The sequence below is a fragment of the Pipistrellus kuhlii genome, unplaced genomic scaffold (genome assembly GCF_014108245.1).
Source record: "Pipistrellus kuhlii isolate mPipKuh1 unplaced genomic scaffold, mPipKuh1.p scaffold_m20_p_17, whole genome shotgun sequence".
In the NCBI taxonomy this organism is placed as follows: Eukaryota; Metazoa; Chordata; class Mammalia; order Chiroptera; family Vespertilionidae; genus Pipistrellus; species Pipistrellus kuhlii.
The window spans coordinates 17,987,629-18,009,005 of NW_023425482.1; the positions used below are offsets into that span (position 1 = coordinate 17,987,629).

At 45.0% G+C, this 21,377-nt stretch overlaps 1 protein-coding gene across 5 annotated transcripts in view; it reads right to left on the reverse strand.

Moving 5' to 3' along the window:
• Window positions 1-3,201: 3,201 nt before the first annotated feature.
• ZFHX3 (zinc finger homeobox 3) overlaps window positions 3,202-21,377 on the reverse strand; it is a 242,768-nt gene continuing 224,592 nt past the window's right edge. For 3 of the 5 annotated variants that reach the window (XM_045582732.1, XM_045582733.1, XM_036440421.2), the window contains exons 8-10: window positions 20,515-20,617; window positions 13,629-19,034; window positions 3,202-9,218 (exon numbers count right to left, since the gene is read on the reverse strand). In XM_045582732.1, coding sequence (XP_045438688.1) covers window positions 7,558-9,218; window positions 13,629-19,034; window positions 20,515-20,617 — 7,170 coding nt within the window. In that variant the 3' untranslated portion in view covers window positions 3,202-7,557. Of the gene's footprint in view, window positions 9,219-12,188; window positions 12,326-13,628; window positions 19,035-20,514; window positions 20,618-21,377 lie in introns of all 5 variants that reach the window. The other 2 variants (XR_006741860.1, XR_004988450.2) reach the window with 2 other exon arrangements.

Sequence of the window (21,377 nt, forward strand, 5' to 3'; positions counted from 1 at the left end):
ACTAAACACATGGTTAGTGCCTTTTCCTCGCATTCATTACCTTACTATCCTGAATGCCTGGGATAAATGTCCATCACTTTGCTTACCTTCTAGATGATTTTGAGAAACAAGCAAGAAATACCATATTTTTCCGTGTATAAGATGCCCCCCACTTTTTCAACCCCAAATTAAGAAATCAGTATTTTAAACATTTTTCTGGTTTTCCTCTTAATGCCTTCCTTTTTTTATTCTTTTCTTTTTTCTTCTTCATCTTAAGGATATGTTCTTCCTGTTTTCTCCACTGTTTGATCATACACTCAGTAGGAGGAGGTCCAGATTGTCCCTATGCAGCTCTGTTTCCATGCTCTTTTGCATAGCTGATTACATTCAGTTTGAATTTTGCAGAGTAAGATAATTGCTTACTGGTATTTATCTTTTTATTTTTTAACATCTTTATGGTCTCAGAACACTCTGGGCCCTGTTGCTTCTGTGCATTCCACCTCTACCTCTAATTATGGCATCAGCTGATGTCAGTAACAATAAGACTCATGATTAGAGGAAGCCTGTTTGACAAGATATGGGCAGCTATGCACCCAAGTGGCTCCCTCCTTGGCTGACTTCCGTGTACAAGATGCCCCTTGTTATATTTTCATCTAACAATTTTAGAAGAAAAAAAAATAGCATCTTATACATGGAAAAATATGGTAATTCTACAGAATATTTTTCAAATGTTATGCAGATATAAGGCATTCCAGTCTAAAAGACAGGAGCAAAGCATAAGGGGGCCTAGGGAAGAGGAGTGTATTGAGAGTAGCAAGGCAAGGAATAGCCAGTGTCCAAAAGAAGCTTTTGTATTTCGTAATATCTAGTGATGCCTTTCTTTCTTGCTAGTCTTAGTTGCTTCTCAGCACTCACTTTTCCAACCAAGGGAATCTTGGCCCAAGAGTAAAACAATTCATCTAAAAGTTTTCATTTTAATATAAATAAAAGATTCATAAATTGGATTAAATGGTCTTTTTGTCCCACATAGGATAAGAAATGTAAGTCATAAAGGGTAAAGAACACATTTATCTTTGCACCTGTAATTAAAAAAAAACTGGAGTAGAGAGGAGTCAATATTAATTGGCTAAGACATCATAAAAAATATGCCTTTAGTTAAAAAAGAATGAGGGAGGGAGGGAAATACACTTTGCTATGAAGTAAAAAGGAATGGAAAGCTGCTTCTACTTTAATGGCCCTGCGAGCGCTAATTTCTTGCAAGTTTTGCCATGGCCTTGGCTGATCTACCCCCAGCAGTAATGTACAGAGACTGAGTGTGCACATCTGTCCTCGTGTAATTAAGGCTGCAGAGCAGCAGGTGCAAACTTCTCATCCTTCAACTTGACTCTTAAACTGCTTGTGCTCTTGTAACTTAAAATCTAAACTTGTTAAAAGTGAGATTTTGAAGGTCATTAGTCTGTAACAGGAGCTGGGCTCTGCAGACATTTATTTAAAGCAAAATTAGAAACAGCTACCTAATACACATCAGCCATTTTAAGATGTTACCATTTCACATTTTCCAAGGGGGAAATACTATTAATTCCAAGGTGATTAATATCCAAATGAACATGATATTGAAGCCAGATTGGAAGACTTCTTTTCCCTTAAGAAAAAAGCTTTTGCAGAAATAGAAAGAATCCCTTACTAAACCTTCTCTCAGTGTAATTTAGGTGCTTAGAGATTTTCTGATACCAAAGGCTCAACCATTACGAAGGTTTTGTCTTATTTTCTTGTTAGGAAATTTTGAATTGTAGTCACCTTCCTCCAAAGAGCTGAAGTGGCGAAACCTCTCTGCAAAATTAGCCCCGTTTAAAATGTCTCAGTGTGAATCTGCCAGACCCTAAAATAATTATAGCTTAGAAAGGCAGGTGTGGCTTTGGATTTGAACAATTTTTATCATACTGTACCTTTTTGTGGGGTTGGAAGATAGATCAGTGCTATAACTGTGTGCCAAGAAAACATACCGAGATTGGAGCCATCTGGTTCTGCAGGAACACCCAAAAGGAAGGTGCAATGCTTGGGGAAAGATCATGGTTTCATTAAGGACAGTGACCCCACTTTTTTGGCAAAGAGATTCCAGTACTGACAAGGGAACCAACTCTTTATTTCTGAGCTTTTAGTGATGCCTGTGCCAACTGTAGCATTCTTTGAGATCTTGAATTAATAGGGTTACTGCTTCTCGAATGCCTGCTGTAGGATCTAAAAAAAAAGGACTTGGTTTACAGTGGCTATCTGAGCCAACAGGAATGTTTCATAGCTCCTCTTGGGTAGGAAGAACCCTGTTGGCCAAGGGTAGATGCTGCAGACCTTGCAAGGACAGCCTTCAATGCCATCCAAGCCCAGCTGCAACAGTTTTATAAATTATTTATAGCTGTGGCTATAAATTAGAGATGAAGGGAAGGCCTTTAGGCCTGATCTTGGATGTACTCTTTATTAATGATTTTCAGGCATAAGAGGACTGAGAATTCTCTTGTATGTAGGAATTACTAATGCTACTATGATTTTGCAGATAGTTCTTATCTCAAATTCTGCTCTAACAGGGAGTTTGGAAAAATCCTTTCTTAGGAAAGGTAAATTTAGTCAATAACCCACTTAATTCAACTTACATTTCATATCCTCCTGTCACAAACACTGGGTCCAATTACCACTTCAGAGAAGTTGAACTTACCTCTCTCCTAGCCATCAGTAAAACTTTTGCTCATGAATGTGTTATGTCTAATATTCTTACATAAATATCTGAATTTAAAATGTTTACGTGCTATTAGGGTTCTCTAGGGTCAAATATTGTCTAAGCTATCATGCTTACTCTTCTCAATGAAATAAGCTAGTCAGTGTCATGGCCAAAACCTCTGGTACTTTAATGCAGCAGTCACCAACCTTTCGGACATCACGGACCACCAGTGGTCCTTCGAATTTGCACTGTGCATCAGCCTAGTTAGAGATTGGGGTTGGTGACCTCTGCTTCAACGAGTGCCAGAAGATGGTAAATACAAGGCCCCATTTCCCAAGAGCTTGTGTACCTTGGAATAAGCATCCCTGCACACCCAACCTCAAGATACTGTTCAAATTTACACTTCTTCAGTCATCCTTTTTCTTTCTCACACGTGCGCGCGCACGCGCGCGCGCGCGCACACACACACACACACACACACACACACAAAATTTGCTGACAGAGACAAGAACTTTTGCTCATATTTTTTTTAATGTATCACAATGAGCAGGAAACATACTTGATGAAATATTTTCAAAGGAGTATATTCAATTACCATCTACAATCAACTTAACTATGACAACAAAGTTTTTGTGACAAATTTTTTTTTTTTCAGTTTGAAAGTTCCATGTGGTTCTGTTTGTTAGTCTCCATGTATTTTGGTACAGTTCGAGATCAGCATTATTACAGTAACAAAAAAAGCTAACAAGACTACATTATAGAAAAACACCAAGAACATCATTTTTGGTTTCACTTGCTCTATTTTTTTTGTGTTTTTTTTTGTTTTGTTTTGTTTTTTGTTTTTTTGTTTTTGTACATTGCAAAGGCTGTTCATATACCTCTTCACCTCAGGGTCACGTTCATTTATGCTTTCTTTCCTACCCAAACTTGCCCCCCTCCCCCCAGAGAAAGTAAACAACAAAAAAACTAGTCAAAGCTTTGTTTCACAGTGGGCAGTATCTCAGCGCCAACCAACCACCAACCAACTCAATTTATGCTTCTATTTAAAATGTTTTAATTTAATTTATTATTTAAAAAAAATATATGTCCATGAACATCAAGTGCACTGGCTTGGGTCACTGCCTCTCTCTCCTGCAACTTCCTGCCCATGACTGAAAAACTCAGGGTTAAACACATGCCGTTTGTTTTACTTTGTTTTCAAAACTTTGGCCACATTCATCTCTTTAAATCGCTTTTAAATTAAAAAAAAAATCCTTTCTAGATTTAAACTTTTCCGTGTGTGTGTGTGTGTGTGTGTGTGTGTGTTTCCTTCTTACATTTCTTTTTGGAAGGATGAATGATGGATGAAATAACTCCAATCCTGAGGGTCAGTGGTGCTATGAGACTAAATATCTAGCACCAGCCCATATTGTGGAGTATTTGGAGAAAAAATAACCAACCAATCACCAACCAACCAACCAACGAAAATAAGAAGTGTGAATGAGTGTGAAGAATTAATTTAAAGAGTAGAGATATCCTATTCAGCTACCTACTATGCAACAGACAGGAGTAAATTCTCCGAGGGAAACCAGCCTAAACAGTTGGGCATTGTAGTAAATTCATGCCTTGTAAATGATACTGGTCCCAGCCAGGGTGGATGTTAGCCCACAAACATTTTATGCTTATGTTTGACCCCTAATTTTTACCATCACTCACTGCTCTGATACTTCTGAGTTAATGCTGAGAATTGATGTTGTTGGTTTTTTTAAGGAACATATATGTGGGCAGTAGAGTTGTGGAGGAAAACATTAGTGTGCAACCTACTCCAGGTTGAAACAATCACATAACCCCTCTGAGGAACACTGGTCGGTGGATGCATGCTTACTTAACCAGTCTTCCCAACCAACCACCTAGCAGTCGCCAAATACACCCACAGGTCAAGGCATGGCATAAGAAAACACTGACAGTCACTCTGCTGCACAGAGGGAGGATGGCATAGTAGCTAAAAGAGAAGCGGGGGGGGGGGGGGGGGAGGAGGGAGACAATGGAAAGAACCATTGGGAAGGGGTGGCAAAATTATTAGGAAATGAACTTAAAGTTGAGGGGGGTGGGGAAGGGATAGAAATTGCACTATTACCAAGCAATATCATTTTTAAAAACAAAGTTTATAGAAAAGACCTAGCAGAATTTGACAGGTAAAGCTAGTGTTAAATTGTTAATTGGTATCATCACATAGAGAACCAAAAAACAAACAATTTTTCTATATGATACAGACACAGAGTAACATACAACAGTTAAATGGCAAAAATATATATTTTATAGAGTTACAAACAAGATAAAATAATGGAAAACAAAAAACTGTACAACTTTAAAATTTAAAAATGTTCATCTCAAACACAGGGAGAAATACAAGAATTCTTGTTAAAAGAAAAGAGCTTGTTAAAACAGCAAGTGTTTTTGCGTACTTGTTTTTGACACCTTATGCTACAACTGGATACTGGTATGAATAGTTAGATGGTATTCTTTAATATTTCTACTTAAAAAAAAATTAAAAAAGGAATTTGCACTGTGCATCAGCCTAGTTAGAAATATATACAACAGTTCAGGATCTACTCTTTCATTAAACTGAAAACAAATTCATAAAAATAAAATAGTCCCGGCTAAAAAAGAAAAGAGAAAAAAGAAATCCATTTTTAGATGTTGGAATGCTCCAGTCTTTTGCAAAGTTGATGAGTGGCTTCAGCACTGGGGAAAGAAGCCTGAATGGTGACCAATGGAACCTGCATTCACAGTCTTCAAAGTTCCCTTTTGAAACATAAGGAAGAGAATGAAGGAGAGAAGGATGTCACACGTGATGGGGAAGGGGAAATTGTTTCTGTTGTTTAGCTATGAAAGTGAAACAGCAAAGCATCTATTTGTCTCCAAAGTCTACATTATAGCAGCACAAAGTTTTCCTTTCAAAGTTCAGACCATTTTTTTAGATGAGAAAAGGGGTATGGTGCGTTGTGTTGTGTGTCACAGGAATATGGATATTAACGTAAACACAAGTGTCTCATTCTTTCTCTTAGCACATTGCTATCTGCTTCTCTGTTGGCTGCACTCTGGATCACTCGCCGCTCAGACTGCCTAACACAAGGACAAAACTTTGAAGTAAAAAAATGTGTCTTTTGGTATATGGAATTAACAATTGCCTCTCTGCTTGCAGAAGAAGCAAATAACAACCTGGGAATCTTTTGTTTTATTCTTCCTTTTATCAAACTAAGTCTTGTTTAAATCAGAAACAAATTCTCAAGTAACAAGAACCCTTTCCCTTTTTTCTGCACCAGCAGTGAAAGGGTGTGTCTTTGGATTTTATTTAAAGCATGAAATTTCTTTTTCTGAGAGGAAAGAAAACAAAACAAAAACCAAACCCCTAACTGAAACGTTTTTAGAAAAGAAAAGCACACAATCCAATTTCACAAATGGCAACAAATACTTTAGCTTAGGAAAAGAATATTTGAAGCATCTACCAAACAAAGAGTGGGGAAAAAGAGGGTGAAAAGAAAAGCCAACGGAAGGATAAATAAAAAATAAATGGCACAAGGCAAACAGACATAGGTAACTAGAATTATATGCCTTTAAAAAGTTTCAACTCCCCAACCAAAAATAATCTGAGGATCCTAATGACCCCTAGGACCCTTTGAAATTCATTCTTTAGTTTTATAAAATAATTCTGCAGCTACCCTCTAAGAAATGAAGGCAGCTACCTTAAGTGGGAGGATATAGGATGGGAGGTGGGAGGAGGGAAGAGAAAGTGGAATTAAGGGACAAAGGGGAGAAAAGCTTAGGTGAATCAACGGATTGCAATCTATCTGCTAGGAATGAACAAGACAACATCAAATGAGGAGCTGTCAGCTGGACCATACAAAAAGCTAAATGTACACAAAAGGTTTTTTTATTTTCCTTTTAAATCTACCATACTGCTTCAGTTCATTTCCAATGCAACAATCTACTCAACACCAAAATGGTCATATCTATCATAAATACAGAAAGTCAGTTTTTAAAACTTATTTTTTTTAAGCTACAAGTCCTCAACACTCTTTGTGTGTGGGTTTTTCTTCTGAAAGTGGGAGTGCTTAACTTTTCACCTTAAAATTGGCTTCAGCAGAAAAGCTATCCTTAAAATCCCCAGAAAGCTAAAGCAGTTCACATTGTTTTTCTCAAATACTTTCTGCCCGTTTTTAAATTAAGAAACAAACCAAAAAAAAAAAAAATTTTTTTTTTTTCTGGAACAAAAACGAAAAAAGAAAACTGAAAAAGAAAAAAAATATATATCTATAAAACAATGATTCTGAAAACAGAACGAAGTGTGAGCGATTGACCTGAGAATAAAAAGACATTACATTTCTCTTTTTCTTTTAGCAAGCCATTGGTATCTGAATGCTAAGATAGCAAGAAATTTAAAACTGGAACAAGGTGGACTGCTTTCCCATACAGTGCATGCCGGGCTCCTCTGTGCTATCAACGTGGGGGCTTTTATTGAAAAGGGGCAAATATACAAGGGGTTTAAGCTCCAAAGACGCTGGGGAGGCCCTGTGGACTTGTGTTTCCCAGACCAATAGTACCTTCAAAAGGACACAATGTAACAGGGGTCAGGGATGTGTTTTATATATATATTAGAAAAAAGAAAACACCAGAATGTAAAATCACCGGCATAGATAGGTATATGGGAAAACAACCCACGCTTTTCTTTTTTTTCCTTTTTTTTTCTATTTTTTTTTGTGTGTGTTTTTGTTGTTTTTTTTTTTTTGGTTAGAAGCTTTGGAATTGCAGTTAGTCTATTTTTTGAAATTGGTTTGTTATTTTTTATTTATTTAAATTCATTTGTTTGTATTGTTCATCTTCAAAGCTTACAATCTGAAGGTGTCCGTTCCTACACTGGTCAGACCACTGTCCTTGGGGCAGCTGGGGTCTTTGGGACCCTCCACCGGGCTCGCCGGTCCGTCGGACTTTTGGCTGAGATCCGTGTCAGACTCCTCCGAATAGTCGTCTGTTGGCATCGAGGGCTGAACCCCTGAGGTGCTGCATGAACTTGAGGTAACCGTTGAAGATGAGGAGAGAGGAGGAAAAGAAGGGGGCTTCGGGGCCGAAGCCCGGGAGACCACTGGCGGCCAAGACTTCCTGGAGGCGTGAGGGGAAGCGGAGGACGAGGAGGGGGCGGCGGCCGACTGGGGAGGGGGGCTGTCGTTTGAGTGAGCGGCAGACTGCGAGGTAGATGCGGTGCTAGGATCGGGGAAGCAGGCAGAGTGAGGTAATAAACTAGGGTGCTCTTTGGCGTTTCTTGCTGCTCTCGTGATTGTTCTGTGTTTGTGCAAGGCCGACTCGAGATGTTGACTCAGAGCTTCCTCCCCACAGAGCGTGCTCTCGCACGCCAGGCAGTGGTACGAGCCGCCGCCACTGCCACCGCCGCTGCCACCGCCGCCGCCACCGCCGCCCGTGGGGACGTGAAGCACCATCTCTTGCAGGTTCACCACAGACTGGCCGAAGAAGCAGAGGGACTTCAGGTGGCTCCTCGCCGCCTCCTCGTCACCGAAGCCCGCCTGGCACTTGCGGCAGACCAGCTTGTACTGCACCTTTGGAACAATGAAGGGGTCATAGAGGGAGTCCGCACTTTTGCTTTCTGCTTCTGGCTCTTCGGGGGGTTTCGGCAGGAGAGGGGACACCTCACGGGGTGCGTTTTTCTGCTCTTCTGGTTTGGGGGATTCTTTGGCAGGGTCTTTGTCTGGGGAAGCAGCCCCAGGGGGGACTGGGGTTTGGCTTGCTTTGGGCTGCTGCTGCACTTTTTGCTGCTGCTGCTGCTGCATTTGCCGCTGCTGCTGCTGGATCGCCTCCTGCAGACTCTGCTGGTATTGCTGGTACTGCTGCAGTAGGGAGCCCGGGGACAGCCCCATCAGGGCCTGCGACAGCGCAGGGCTGTAGGGGAACAGGCCTTCCATGCCATACATTGGCTGCAGGTACCCGCTCTGCAGGGCGCCAGGGATCTGGGGGGCGTAATAAGGAGAGAAGCCTGGGACAAAGTAAGGAAGGAACTGGCTCGTGAGCAACGCTGTGGGGTCTGAAGTCAAGGCTGCCTGCAGGGCCTGCAGCTGTGCAGGGTCCACCGCATACTCCATGGTGGGCAGTGGGGCTGAGATGGTGGCTGCAGCTGCGGTGGGGGCTTCTCCTTTCTCCTTCTTGGGGACAGGCAGGGGTTCCCCTTTCCCTTTGTGTGCCTTTTCCTTCTCCTTCACCTTCTCACTGTCCTTGTCCTTGCGTTGCTGTTGCTGCTGTTGTGGCGGGAGCTGTGGCACAGGTGGAGGCTGGGTTGCTGGCGGTGGCTGCACCTGTGGCTGCTGCTGCTGCTGGGGTTGGGGGTGTTGCTGAGGGGCCATCACCATGGTGGCTTGTGCTGGGGTTGGGGAGCTCAGTGACGCTGAGGACGGTTTATTTGGTAATCCAGATGTGGGGAGACCAGGGGAAGGAACTGTTGTGCTGGGCAGACCCATCAAGTTCGGTTTTGGAGACGTTAAAGCTGAAAAGAATGGACACAGAAATCACAGGTCAGTCTGGGTGGTGAGGCTGCAGGTCAAGATGTTTTGACCTGTGTCACTGGCACAGAGTCTGAGGCCTCAAGCTTTATACGAAGGTTTACACCAACGTTTTCAACAGAGGTGTCAGCCAAGCTCAGGGTCGGAGAGCCTTGTATTCTAATCAAGCCCGAGTCCTGGATCAGCTTCCCTCCCATACTTCCTCTTTCAGCCAAGCACCTTCCACCCAGTGTGTCATGCCCACCCCATTAGTTCATATTTTCTTGCCAAGGTCCCTGCTGCCATTCATTCTACCCAAGGCAATTAGTCTGGAGGCCCCCAAACTAGCTAGAATCAAGGGCCTTCATCAAAGCTTCACAAAAATACTACAGCCAAGAGGTCTCCCTAGAGGTTGTCTGAGGAGGCAGGTGATAGGAAAAAGAGAGGGAAGGAGAGCAAGAAACCTAGCCAAGCCTCAAGACAATGTGAACAAATAGGCTATCCACATGTACCTCTGCAGCTAAATGGATCCGTTAAGAAGAAAGAGATAGGAGGAGGAATACAAAGAAATAAAAACGGTCTATTCAGGGAAAACTGTTCCAGTGTCTTGGCTCAGCTGATCTGCTTTAACAATCTGTTGGGGGGCAGGGGGGAATGTAACCATCTAGGAATAGGATCTGCAGTCCTCTAGAGCAGTGTTTCCCAAATTTTTGACATATGTGTACCCCTTCTATAATTTTCGTAACGCTGAGTACCCCTCGTACTCATGAGAACGTAGAATTAGGCGCAGTTAAGCACGGTGCAGTGCATATCCCCACCAAACTCCGGTGCAACGAGTACCCCCACCAAACTCTTCCCGTACCCCTGGGGGTACGCGTACCACACTTTGGGAAACACTGCTCTAGAGAAATGAACACTTTCTACTCTTGCCCCTGTTTGAATGACATACAGTAGGGCTAGGACTGTAGACGGAAAAACTAGCCATAGGAAGAGGAGAAAAACATGTCAGAAATGGAACTGCCCAAAGTGCTGCCACCATCAATTCCTAAGGTTGCATCCTACATCAGGTACCATTGCTTATGGGTGGCAGAGGTCTTTGACCATGTCACTAGACACACATGGGGTACAGCCCCATCCTCAGTCACATTCAGACCTAACCTACTACTACCTGTAAAGCTTCCATCCAGCCCAGAGCCTAACATACCCCCAGACCTAACTTCTGGTTTGAGCCTTTTGTTCCAGAATCATGGAAATGATGTTGATGCTGCTGGTACAGATATCCCCGCTTTTCAAAAGTTCACTTCATGCCACTTTGCTTTTAGGAAAAACCTACATTAATACCTATTCTCACTAACTGAAAGAAATACAAAAAGTGAAAATAGCATTCAGTGTTGGCTTTGTAGTGAGGCATCGCGTACCCTGAACAGGGTTAGCAGGATTGCCAAGCTCCTTCCCCAGGAACTACACTCAACATCATAGCTTTGAGCTGTTTCTAGGAGTATCTGTGCTTTATCTTGATTTATTGTGTGCATTTGCTAGCAAGATGTGTCCTAAGGTGGCTGCTTCTTCACTTCTATATGCCATTTTGACTTAGGAAAGGTTTCTCAACTACTTTCAGATAGTGAGACAAACCTGTACTCCAAACTGTAGGTTTGTAAAGACTAGCAAGGTGGTGGGGAGACAGGATGTGCTGGGTGATGAGATGCTGAGAATAGATAAGAATTGAGGAGAGTTCACAGGCAGCAGCCTTCAGATCATCTTTACATTTGCTACACCCAAGAAACTAGACAGTGTACAGTGAGCACCAGAATTTGAAATCAAACCCTATGGCCCCTCACCACTTATCTGGATCACCTTCTGCCAGAAAGCTGTGGTAGTGGGTTCCATAATGTGACACTGTCCTCATGAGGAAAAAAAACACACTCTGAAGCCCAGACCTGGGTGAAGACAGTGTTGACTTCAGTGTTTACTGGACTATCAAACTGCATTTGAAGACACTCATATTTCAGATAAAAGAACAAAGTTGTCGATCCCAGGAAAACATCCGTTAATGTTTGGATAGACAAGGAGGATGCTTCCCTCAGCACCACATAGCATCATTTATGTACTCTTCTGAGATTAAGACGTCCAATTTTCCTAAACACACATAAGGGGCTGAAACCAGAGGAGAAGATACATCCGACTCAGGAAAACTCAGTAAAGTCTCATTGGTTAAGTTGGCACAAAGGAGGCTGAAAAGAATGAATTATGAATTCTAAATGTGCCACATGGCTCTTTCCATCTCCCTCTGGACAACAGGCCTACTCCAAGTTTTAGGTTCTAACCAGAGCCAAATGGGAGGGTAAGGAAGGGAAGTCTAGGTATTTCCCCATCTCTATGACATCAGATTTTCAGGAGAAAGATCCAGGACAGAAGGCTTTAGACTGACTTTCTATATCTTGAACTGACAATCTACATAAAAGATTCAAAATTTTAAGAAATGGTTACTGAATCTGTGCTTTTTACAAGCTCTGCACTAGCCACATTCAACACAGTAGCGATACAATAGCTCAATATATTCTCAGAATAATTCTGTGCCCTCGGTTTTCTCATCTGTAAGATCAGAACTAAGCAAGGCACTTCATCCCCGAGACCTAGGCATGCACCTCTGGAGTCAGACTGATAGGAGATGGATTATGATTGACATACATTTGCTATGTGTGATCTTGGACCCGTTCGCTGACTGCTTGGAACCTCAATTTTCCACAGTAAATTGTTGTGGGGATTTACATGGTAAAGGTCACCCTTGGGCCTGACATATTAAACATACGTTTCTTCCCTCCCATTCCAGATCCAGTGCTCCTGTGAGCTTTGGTACAGTCAGGAGGTGGTTACGGGGGGCACATCTGGCTGGCTGCCTTGAATAATTAAGAGCATATCTTTCTATCTTAAGTCCACTTTAAGTGGTCAGAACCTGAGTAGCACTAAACATATACCTGTTGACTGACTGGCTCATATTGGGTGTTGTGGAAGGAGCACATAGCACTGGGAGCCCGGAGGCCTGGGTGGGAGCTCTGGCTCCTACCCTAGCTTGCTGAAGGGTCTCGACCTCTCTGGGCCTCAGTTTTCTCATCTGTAAAACAAGGGGAATAGATCAGACATTCTGATTCTAATTTTTTTCACATTATTATGAAATGTTGGGCCTTCCCAAGCCCCTCTGCCAAGGTCCTAGGCTGCAAGGATAATTCAGTGTCTGGCCACTTTCCATAGCTTATTTCTTGGCTTATGTCTAGCTGGCTTGAGAATCATCCTGTGACACTAACTTGCCAACACATATAAGCAGCGACTTTTATATCTTAATGCTTCCTTTTCTTGTTCCTCTCTTTGGCTAAGAAACTGGGACCAGGAATGAGGTAGCCTCATGTTCTGTAAATCACTGCCAAAATTGTAAAACTTGGATTTCCTTCAACCAGGACTTCTCTGTGAAGTAGAAGAGCTGCTTTTGAAGGCAAGGAAGCCCTTTGAGGGGCTCTCCTTTGGTGAATGTGTACTGGTCAATGCAGGCCATGAAGGCAACTTGATGATTTGTGCCTAAGTCTTAGAGGATTATAAAGGTGAAGATCTAATTTAGGAAAGACAGGTGGATCCAGAGAAGAAGGGTAAGGACAAACAAGAGGTACACAGGAAGAACTGTGAGACTCCCCATTAAATGGAAAAATAAGAGTACCAAGTATATGATTCTGAATAGGGGAGAGAAGCCAAAAAAGGGAGATGGGCAAAAGGAAACAATGCAGACTGAATACCCCTGAAAAATTACCATTAACATTTTTTGTCTGTCTGGAGTACTAACACAAATATGTCAAAATTCGAAACCACGTTGCCCAATACAAGATTCCTAATCAGTACATCCAAGCACAAACTGACATAGCCACTGTTGTTCTGGCTAGAAGAGAATCTCAGGAGTAAGAGGACACCTGATAGCAATTATGCCAGAGTAGCTCTCTAAAAAAGGGGGCAGGCACCACAGGTAAGGGCAAAGATTGGTTTAAATTCTCTTGAATTTAGTGTCTTATATTTTCAACAAATATCTAGAAGGGATCAGGATTTCCAGAAGCACCAAAAGAAAGGGTCTAGAATAGAAACTTCTTTCTTGAAAATAACACTTCCCCAACTCTCCCCGGTTGTGCTGTGAAACACAAGGCACAAGAGTGGTATCAGAGGAGACCAGTCCAACCAGGAGGTGCGATCCTGAACTGGTAAGTCAAAGAAAGATATACAGCATGAGCACAGCTCCAGGGAGACTCAATGGAAGGCACCTAAAGTTTTGTTGAAGCTTCCTATCTGCCCAATCCTCAGAGGGTGTGGATGTAGAACAGAACAAAGGGCTAAATGGACAGCTATTGAATAGTTATGGAATAACCTAGAGCAGAACCCACCTGTGTTAGATGGAGTAAAGCCCGGCAAGGAGGGGCTGTTGAGGCCAGGGAGCAACACAGGAGGAATGCCCTGGAGTGCCGGATATGCTGTAGGAAGGTTAAGAGCCTGAAGAGGGGCGTTATCAAACATCCCCTGCTGCTGAGCTGCCAGTCCAAGGACCTCATTGGCTTTTTTGATCCGGTCCAACTCTTGTTGAGCCATCAACTGACGTACAGTGGCTGGGTCAAAGTATTCTTTCTCCTTGTCCAACTGGCTTCCAATGGTGTCTTTAACTTTGGAGATATGCTGTTGGGAAAAGATATGGTCACGTACAGACAGCCGAGCGCTGTACTTGATGCCACACAAAGTGCACTCTGTTTTGGGTCCCTCGTAACTTGTTTGGTTTATACCAAAATGCTTGGCCATGCTTAGCTTAGACTTCTTTTCTTTTGCCCGGGCATTCTGGAACCAGACCTGAACAACTCTCTTTGGCAGTCCAATGTCATTGCCTAGGACCTCACACTCTAGCATGGTGGGTGTCCTGTAGTCATTAAAGCATGACTTGAGGACCTTCAGCTGCAGATTAGTCATTTGAGTGCGAAAACGTTTCTGCCCAGGCCGATCCCCATTGTCTCCAGATTTGCCTGCTGACCCACTTGCACCAGGACTTGGAGAGCAGGGGTCTGCAAGGCTTGAGGTTTCGCTATAGTCCACTGTACCTTCATTGTCATATTCTTTGCTGTAAAAGCTCGGGGCTGGGCTGACCAGACCTGATGACAACCGGTCTTCATACTCAGACATTGCCATCATGGCCGCTTTGGTCAACCCGTCATTGGCCGCAGATGAAGATTTGGTTTCAGTTGCTATTCCCGTCGCACTGTCATTATCTGCATTGCCCTCATCTCCAGTAGTGGTATCTGTGATTGCTGTGTTGACAGAGGAACAGTCATCATTGTCCAGTTTAGTCTGGTCAAAGTTTAGATTAACTGCAGACATGGAAGGGCTTTCAAAGTCTTCAATTCCTTCCACCTTGATGGAAGAAGGGCTAAGAAGAGTTCTGGGAGATAACTCCATGCTTTTACTCACAGGCGAGAGGGGAACACCTTGGCCGTCACTACTGCTTGGGGGTAGGTGGGAAAAACTAGTTCCATCAAAAATATCTCCTTTCATCTGGAGTCCCCCATCGCAGTCTAAGAGCATTGCAGACAGAGTTAGGTTATAGCCAGCTCTCTTGGCTTCATGCCAATGACGGGACCGGATATGAGCCTCGAGAGCAGTCTTGGCTTTGAAGAGGGCTCTGCAAAAAGGGCATCTCCTGTGGGCCTGAGCTGGGCCCACAGCCCGGAACTGTCCTTTCCTTTCCCGGGCACGTGTGTTCTGAAACCAGACTTGTACCACACGTTTCTTCAAGCCTACCTCATGCGCAATGTGATCCAACATCTTTCGAGTTGGATTGGAGTCCAATAGGTACTTTTGGTAGAGAATTTCTAGCTGTTCTGGTGTAATAGTTGTCCTCAAGCGTTTGTCTCTCTGAGGTTCTTCTCCTGTCCCACTGTCATTTTCGCCAGGGCTTGCGCTGGCCTTTTCCTCCAGCTTCCTCTTCAGAGTGTTCATAGTAGAGGTTGGAGTTGAAGGAGAAGTGGCTGAGCTTGCTGGCATCTGAGGTATGGCCCCAGAGAGCAGCTGGCTGGCCAGGAGAGGGTTACTAGGGTCAAACAGCATGAAAGGCATATCCAGTGACCTGTCTAAAAACTGAGGGTGGATGAACTGATTCTGCGCACTCAGGAAGTGAAGCTGCTGATGCTCCTGCCAATGTTCAAACGATGGAAACGCCAACTTACACTGGTCACACTGGTAGGGAATTAGCTGAGGAGGTAGGTTTGCCAACTGTTGAGGAGTTGACGTGTGGAGGGGCTTGAGGGGCAGGTGGGACAGCTGAGAAGGACTGGGGCTGGACTGGGGTAAGGGGCACTGCGGAGGCGGTGCTTGTGGAGGAGGCTGTGGTAATGAAGAGGGGGAAGTCAGCTGTGGAAGCTTTTGCTGGGCTGCATTTGTCTTCTGCTCAGGCTGGTCTTGCTGCTGCAGCTCTGCCTTTGGTTGTATTTGCTTTTCTTGGGTTTGGTTTGGCTGTGCACTGGGAGGTTCAGCCTGCTTTGGTTTCTCATCACTCACCTCTGTCTTTGAACTGAAGGTGGCCAGTTCATCAGCTTCTGCTGTAAGCTGCAAGAAAGCGGAGGAAGCTGTATTGGCTGATGGCGCTGGGGTGCTGTAGGCCTGTGAGGGCATCGGGGTACTGCAGGAGGAGCTGGTGGGTGTCAGGATTTCCATGGCATCCATGGAATCCTCGTTTTGGCTGTCATCCTGCCCCTCCTCATCCTCATCTTTGTAACACAGCTTCTTCTGGTGCTTGATGAGATCAAAGATGCGCTGAAACACCAGGCTACACTTTTTGCACTGGTAGTTTAGGTTGCTCGTTCGAATATACCTATCATTCGTAAGCTCACGCCGCTCTCCATCTTTGCCTTCTCCCTGATTCTCATAATTTTTCCTGGCCTTCTGTCGGGCATTTTGAAACCACACCACTATGACTCGGGTTGGAAGGTTCAGTAAATTAGAGAGTTGCTCAAATTCATCGTCCTTTGGGTAAGCATTGGCATCGAAGAAGTCCTGTAGGACCCTCAGCTGGTAGTCAGTAAACCGTGTTCTTGAGGACCTCTTGCTTCCCCAGTACTCCTGCTTCTGAGGTTCCGGCGAAGGGGGCCGGGAGTCAATCTTCAGCTCCTCCAGGCTGGTGATGGGAGGGTTGCTGAAGTTGTAAGGGGAGTCCTTGTTACGCTGCCGCTCTTTAAAGAGCGTGTTTCTGAACCAGTGCTTGATCACTTTCTGGGGCAACCCAGACTTGTCGGCCATCTCTTTGATCTGCTCTTCACTGGGGGAGTTGTTAATGTCAAAATATTGCCGCAGAACTCGGAGCTGGTCATCCGTGATCCTGGTGCGAGGCCTCTTGTTCTGCTGCTGGAGCAGACTTGGATTAAGCTGATGCTGGTACAGCTGGGCCAGGTCAGCAGGCAGAGGCTCCACGGGTCCGAGCTGAGGGGGCAGCTGGGCTGGCAATGTCTGAAGTGGCATCGTCTGCATCATCAGTGGCGAGAAGATGGGCAGCTCCATGGGCATGGAGAGCTGGGTGAGCGGAACGGACGGCTGGGCCGGTGCAATTGTAGGCGAAGTGATGGGTGGTGCGGACACAGGGATGGCTGGCGTGGAAACAGGCTGAGGTGGTGCTGTGGGAAGTGGAGGTGGAGGAGGCGGAGGAGGAGGTGGTGGCGGCTCTGGGGTTTGGGGCCTCAGGGGGTACAGTTTATCGTAGTGTTCTCTGTACTGTTTGGCAAACCTCTCCAGCTGTTTAAAGGGAAAGTAATTTTGATGAACATGCTCTTGGTGACTCTTTAAAATCAGGATGTTGGAAAATAACTTGCCACAGGAGTCACACTCGAGCTTTTCCAGATTCTCTCCCTGCTCCGTCTTCCCATTCTTTTTCTGCACCTTCTGCTTATTCTCGTTGTACTGAATGACCAGCTCAAAGCCAAAGTTCTCTAGCAAGGCCTTGGTAGCGTTCCCTCTGGCATCTGAGGCGATGCGTGGAGGAAGCATGGAAGGCTCTGAACTACCCCCTGGTGCCAGCTCTTTCTTGTCTTTGGCCTTCAAGGCATCTGGCAGAGACTCCTTTGGTCCTGTGTTGCCTTCTCCCCCTTCAGCACCATCCCTCTCTCTCTGGTTTTCTTTTTCCTTTTCTTTGATGACCGATTTATTTTTCTTTTCAGGGTGCTGGCTTGGCTGGAGGAGGGTAGAGTGACTCTGAGATAGAGAAAGCTGGCTTTGCTGCAGGATCTGCTGGTGGCTCTGCTGTGGGATCTGAACCTGAGCCTTCAGGTCTTCCAGCAGCCCTGGGCCTGTCCCCGTCAGCGTCAGCGCCCCACTGGTCACCGGCAAGCTCACCTCAGGGTTGAGCTGGAACTCAGCGCTGGGGATGTAGAAGGGGAAGAGGAGATGCTGCTGTTGCTGCAGCTGGAGCAGGGTCTCAGTGGTCATGGGAAAGTGAGGAAGGAGGGTGGGGTTAAACAGCTGAGACTGGATCAGGGCAGCTTGCTGCTGCAGCTCTTGTTGCAAGTGAGCTTGAACTTGAGCTTGGGCCTGGGCCAGTGTCTGTGCTTGCTGCTGCTGCTGTTGCTGCTGCCTCGAAGCAATCATATCTGCCAGTTTCTTCCGATTGGCCTCCTTGGGCTCTGAAGGGGAAGTGATGTTGGCACTGATGGGATTCCCCAGGGGCGGCATTCCTACACTTTCCGTGGGCACTTGGCTCAGTAAGCTGGAGCTTGGAGCGATGCCAGCACTGCTTGGGTTGGTGGTGGTAAAGGTGTTACTGCCAGCGGTGCTCACAGGACTTGGGGTAGAGGAGCTCAGGGAGACACTGCTGCTGTTCCCATTGCTACTGCCGCCTGCGGCCTCCAGCTTGGCTGCCCGGGCCTTGGTTTGATGTAACACAGACCTCATGTGGATCTCCAAAGTGGAACTCTGGCTGTAGGCCACGTTACAAGTGTTACACTTAAAAGGCTTGTTGTCTGGGCTGCTGGTGGGTTCTGGTTGACCAGTTGCCGATTCTTGAAGGGCTCTCTTTAATTTATGCAGGTGGGAGACAGAATTATAGTGTACCAGCAGGATATTCTTTTGTGTGAAGGATTCCTTGCAGACAGTACACTTGTAAGGGCGAGAAGGGTCTAGAAATTTCTCCATGGTGAAGTTGGGGCCTTTTCTGAAAGGCAAAGCTCTCTTCGGTTCTGAGCCCGAGTCTTCTTGTACAGACCCAGAGTCACTGCCTGTGGGGCTCTGCTTCTCTTCCAAGTCACTCTCTTCCTCCTTATCTTCCTCAACAATTATGGTGTGGTCCTCGGCCAGGGTGGGGTCTCCCATTGCCAGGAGGTCCCCATTAGCCAGAAGGCCACCATAAAGCTGCTGGATGTCGGCCTCACTCAGCTCCAGGTGGCTCGTCTCAAGGTGTTTTTTCAGAGCCTGGAAAGTTCGGAAACTGCGCTGACAAAGACAGCACATGGTGGCGGCTCTGATCACGTGGTACTGAGAATGCAGCTGCAGCTTTTCAATGGTCTTGAAAGCCAGGCTGCACTGATTACAGCGGTACTTGTACACGTGGCGATCTGACACAGGCAGCTGAGGCCTCTTGGTGTGAACCTCATTGAAGTGAGTCTGAAGAGCCGCAGAAGTTTTGAAAACCTGGTTGCACCCCTTCTTCCAGCACAGGAAACCCGAGTCTTCTCTCATAGAGCCTGGGTCAGCAGAAGAGGGTTTCAGATCCCCACCGTGCTCTGTGCTCATGGAGGGCAAGATGTTCTTTCCAGGATCCTCTGAGGTTTCTGTAAGAAAAAAACATCAAGCCCAATGATAAAGAGGGCTTTGCTTCAAGGATGGCACCGAGAGCTGTCTACCTAGCAAGGCCTCAGGAACACAGAATCTGACGAAGGAAACACCCAACCTGAACACACAGCCTCCTGCTTTCTTCCCCTCTAATAGAGCAAACATATTAGGAGCAGGTCCATAAGAATGGAGAGGACTGAAAGGAAATACAAAAAATGTTGCCTCCTAATAAGCCTGTATCCTATCACATATCTGTCTTTTAAACAATATTTAAAATTGCTTGGCTCAGAGTTCTCAATTTCTCCAGAACTGGTTTGAAGGTTACTGATTTTAAGTGGGTTCATCTTTTACCAGTATCATAGAATACTGGAGGCTCGGTGCATAAAATTTGTGCACAGGATAGGGGTCCCTTCAGCCCAGCCTGGACCTTCTCCAATCTGGGACATCCCTCTCGCAATCCTGGACCACTGGCTCCTGACTGCTCACCTGCTTGCCTAGTTGCCCCTAATTCCCCCGCTCTTACCCCCCCCCCCCCCCCCCCCCCCCGGCTTGGTCGCCCCACGCAGCCTGCTGTTCAGTCGTTTGGTCATCACTCACTAACAGCCCTGCTGGCTTGGTCGTAGGCAGCCATCTTATGAGGGCATGAAGGTTAATTTGCATATTACCTCTTTATTATATAGGATGTGAATTAATGCTATCCTGAGCTATGGGGCACATTTGATAACTGTGGTCCATTGTAATTTAAGAAATTTTGGAATGTATTTTTAGGCATTTTGACTGTCATCTCTATTTTGACTGTCATCTCTATTCAATAAGCAATAAACATTCAAGTGGCCAATTAGTAAAATACAATACATTTTTTCCTATAATGAGCATACCCATAAATATTCTGACCCATATCAGCTGTTCACAGCCTAATATGCTGACAGGAGGAGAACGGTGTAGAGGAGCCTCATAAATGGAGGTCTAATGATCTATCGAGGTACAAACCATCATGGGGCACCACTACCATCCCTGAATACGACAAGGTACCCCTATACTATATTCTGAGGCAATTCTATAGCACTCAGAGAACTTGGGGTGGAGGCAGCTCCCAGAAAGATAACTAACCTAGAGACCTGAAATCCCCTATGTGCTCTATAAGTTCCAAATTAAGTCCTCAGAGGGAGTGTTTAACAGCTTAGGATAAGTGAGTTATAGGTCTGTTCATTGAGTCTCAGATTATTCACTCCCAAAGGGGACATGCCCACCAAAATCCTACTTGTTCTCACCTGATTTTATCACTTTAAACCATATTAGTACACAAAAATCTGCCAAGAGCCAGAGCACAAAGTGGCTGCCAACAGTGACCCTCATCCTTTGATCAGTTACAGTCAGTTAGGAGAACTGTAAAGGAGTGGGCACCCCCACCCTGTGAAAGCCCCGGCCCGACATTTCATTCTGTTTCCATTAGCAGGGGTCAAGGATAATGACACTAACCAGGCTGCTTGCCTGCTTCCTCAACATTGGGGTTCCCGTCTCGATCTGGAACAGCCGCTGGGAGAAACATGCTGCTGGGCATCACCATCTCAGGGGTGGTCACCTAGGAACAAGAGGCAGAGAAACACGGAGAGTCAAATGGAGAGGGAAGAGACACAAAACAGGGAAATGTGTAAAAATTATTTAATAAGCAAAATTAGCCTTCACCAGTGTAAAGCTGGAGGTGTCACTTTTCATAGCTCACTGAAGATTCATGTTTATTAGACAAAGCTCACATCAGTCAAAAGTGTTTCTACGGTTACATTCTGGACATAATTAGCAGTGCACACTTGAAGAATAATCTTATTATTAATATTTTTCCTTTATGCAGAATTTTGACTTTGATCACTGACAATGTTTTGTCATGGGCTGTGAAACTTCTTGTGCAACCAATTAGGTAGATAAGTTGAAAGGCCCACCTTAAGCTGCTGAAAACATAATAAGGGCCCTAATTAAATCATACCTAGTAAAGTACACTGTAATCTTGAAGCAGGGAGCATTGTAGTACTGTTTTCAAAATGTATTCAGGCAAGAAGAGGAGGGGAATAAGAGCAAAGGAAAGGGTAAGAAGAAGAGAAGAGAACAAAGGAAGGCTAAGGACACGCAGACACACTGGCAGTTTTTCCAGGAAACATTTTGTAACCCTTTACAAGCTGAGATCAAGTGCAAATAAGCATTTCTTATGACTCACTTAAGCCAGGATTTCTTCTGGAGTTTCTGCTTGAGGTACACAGCATCAGAGGGGAACCTCTGGCCAGTGTCCCAGCTACACAGGGTACCCCGCAAAGCATCCTTCAACAGGATGCCCTCCCCCACTCCCCCTT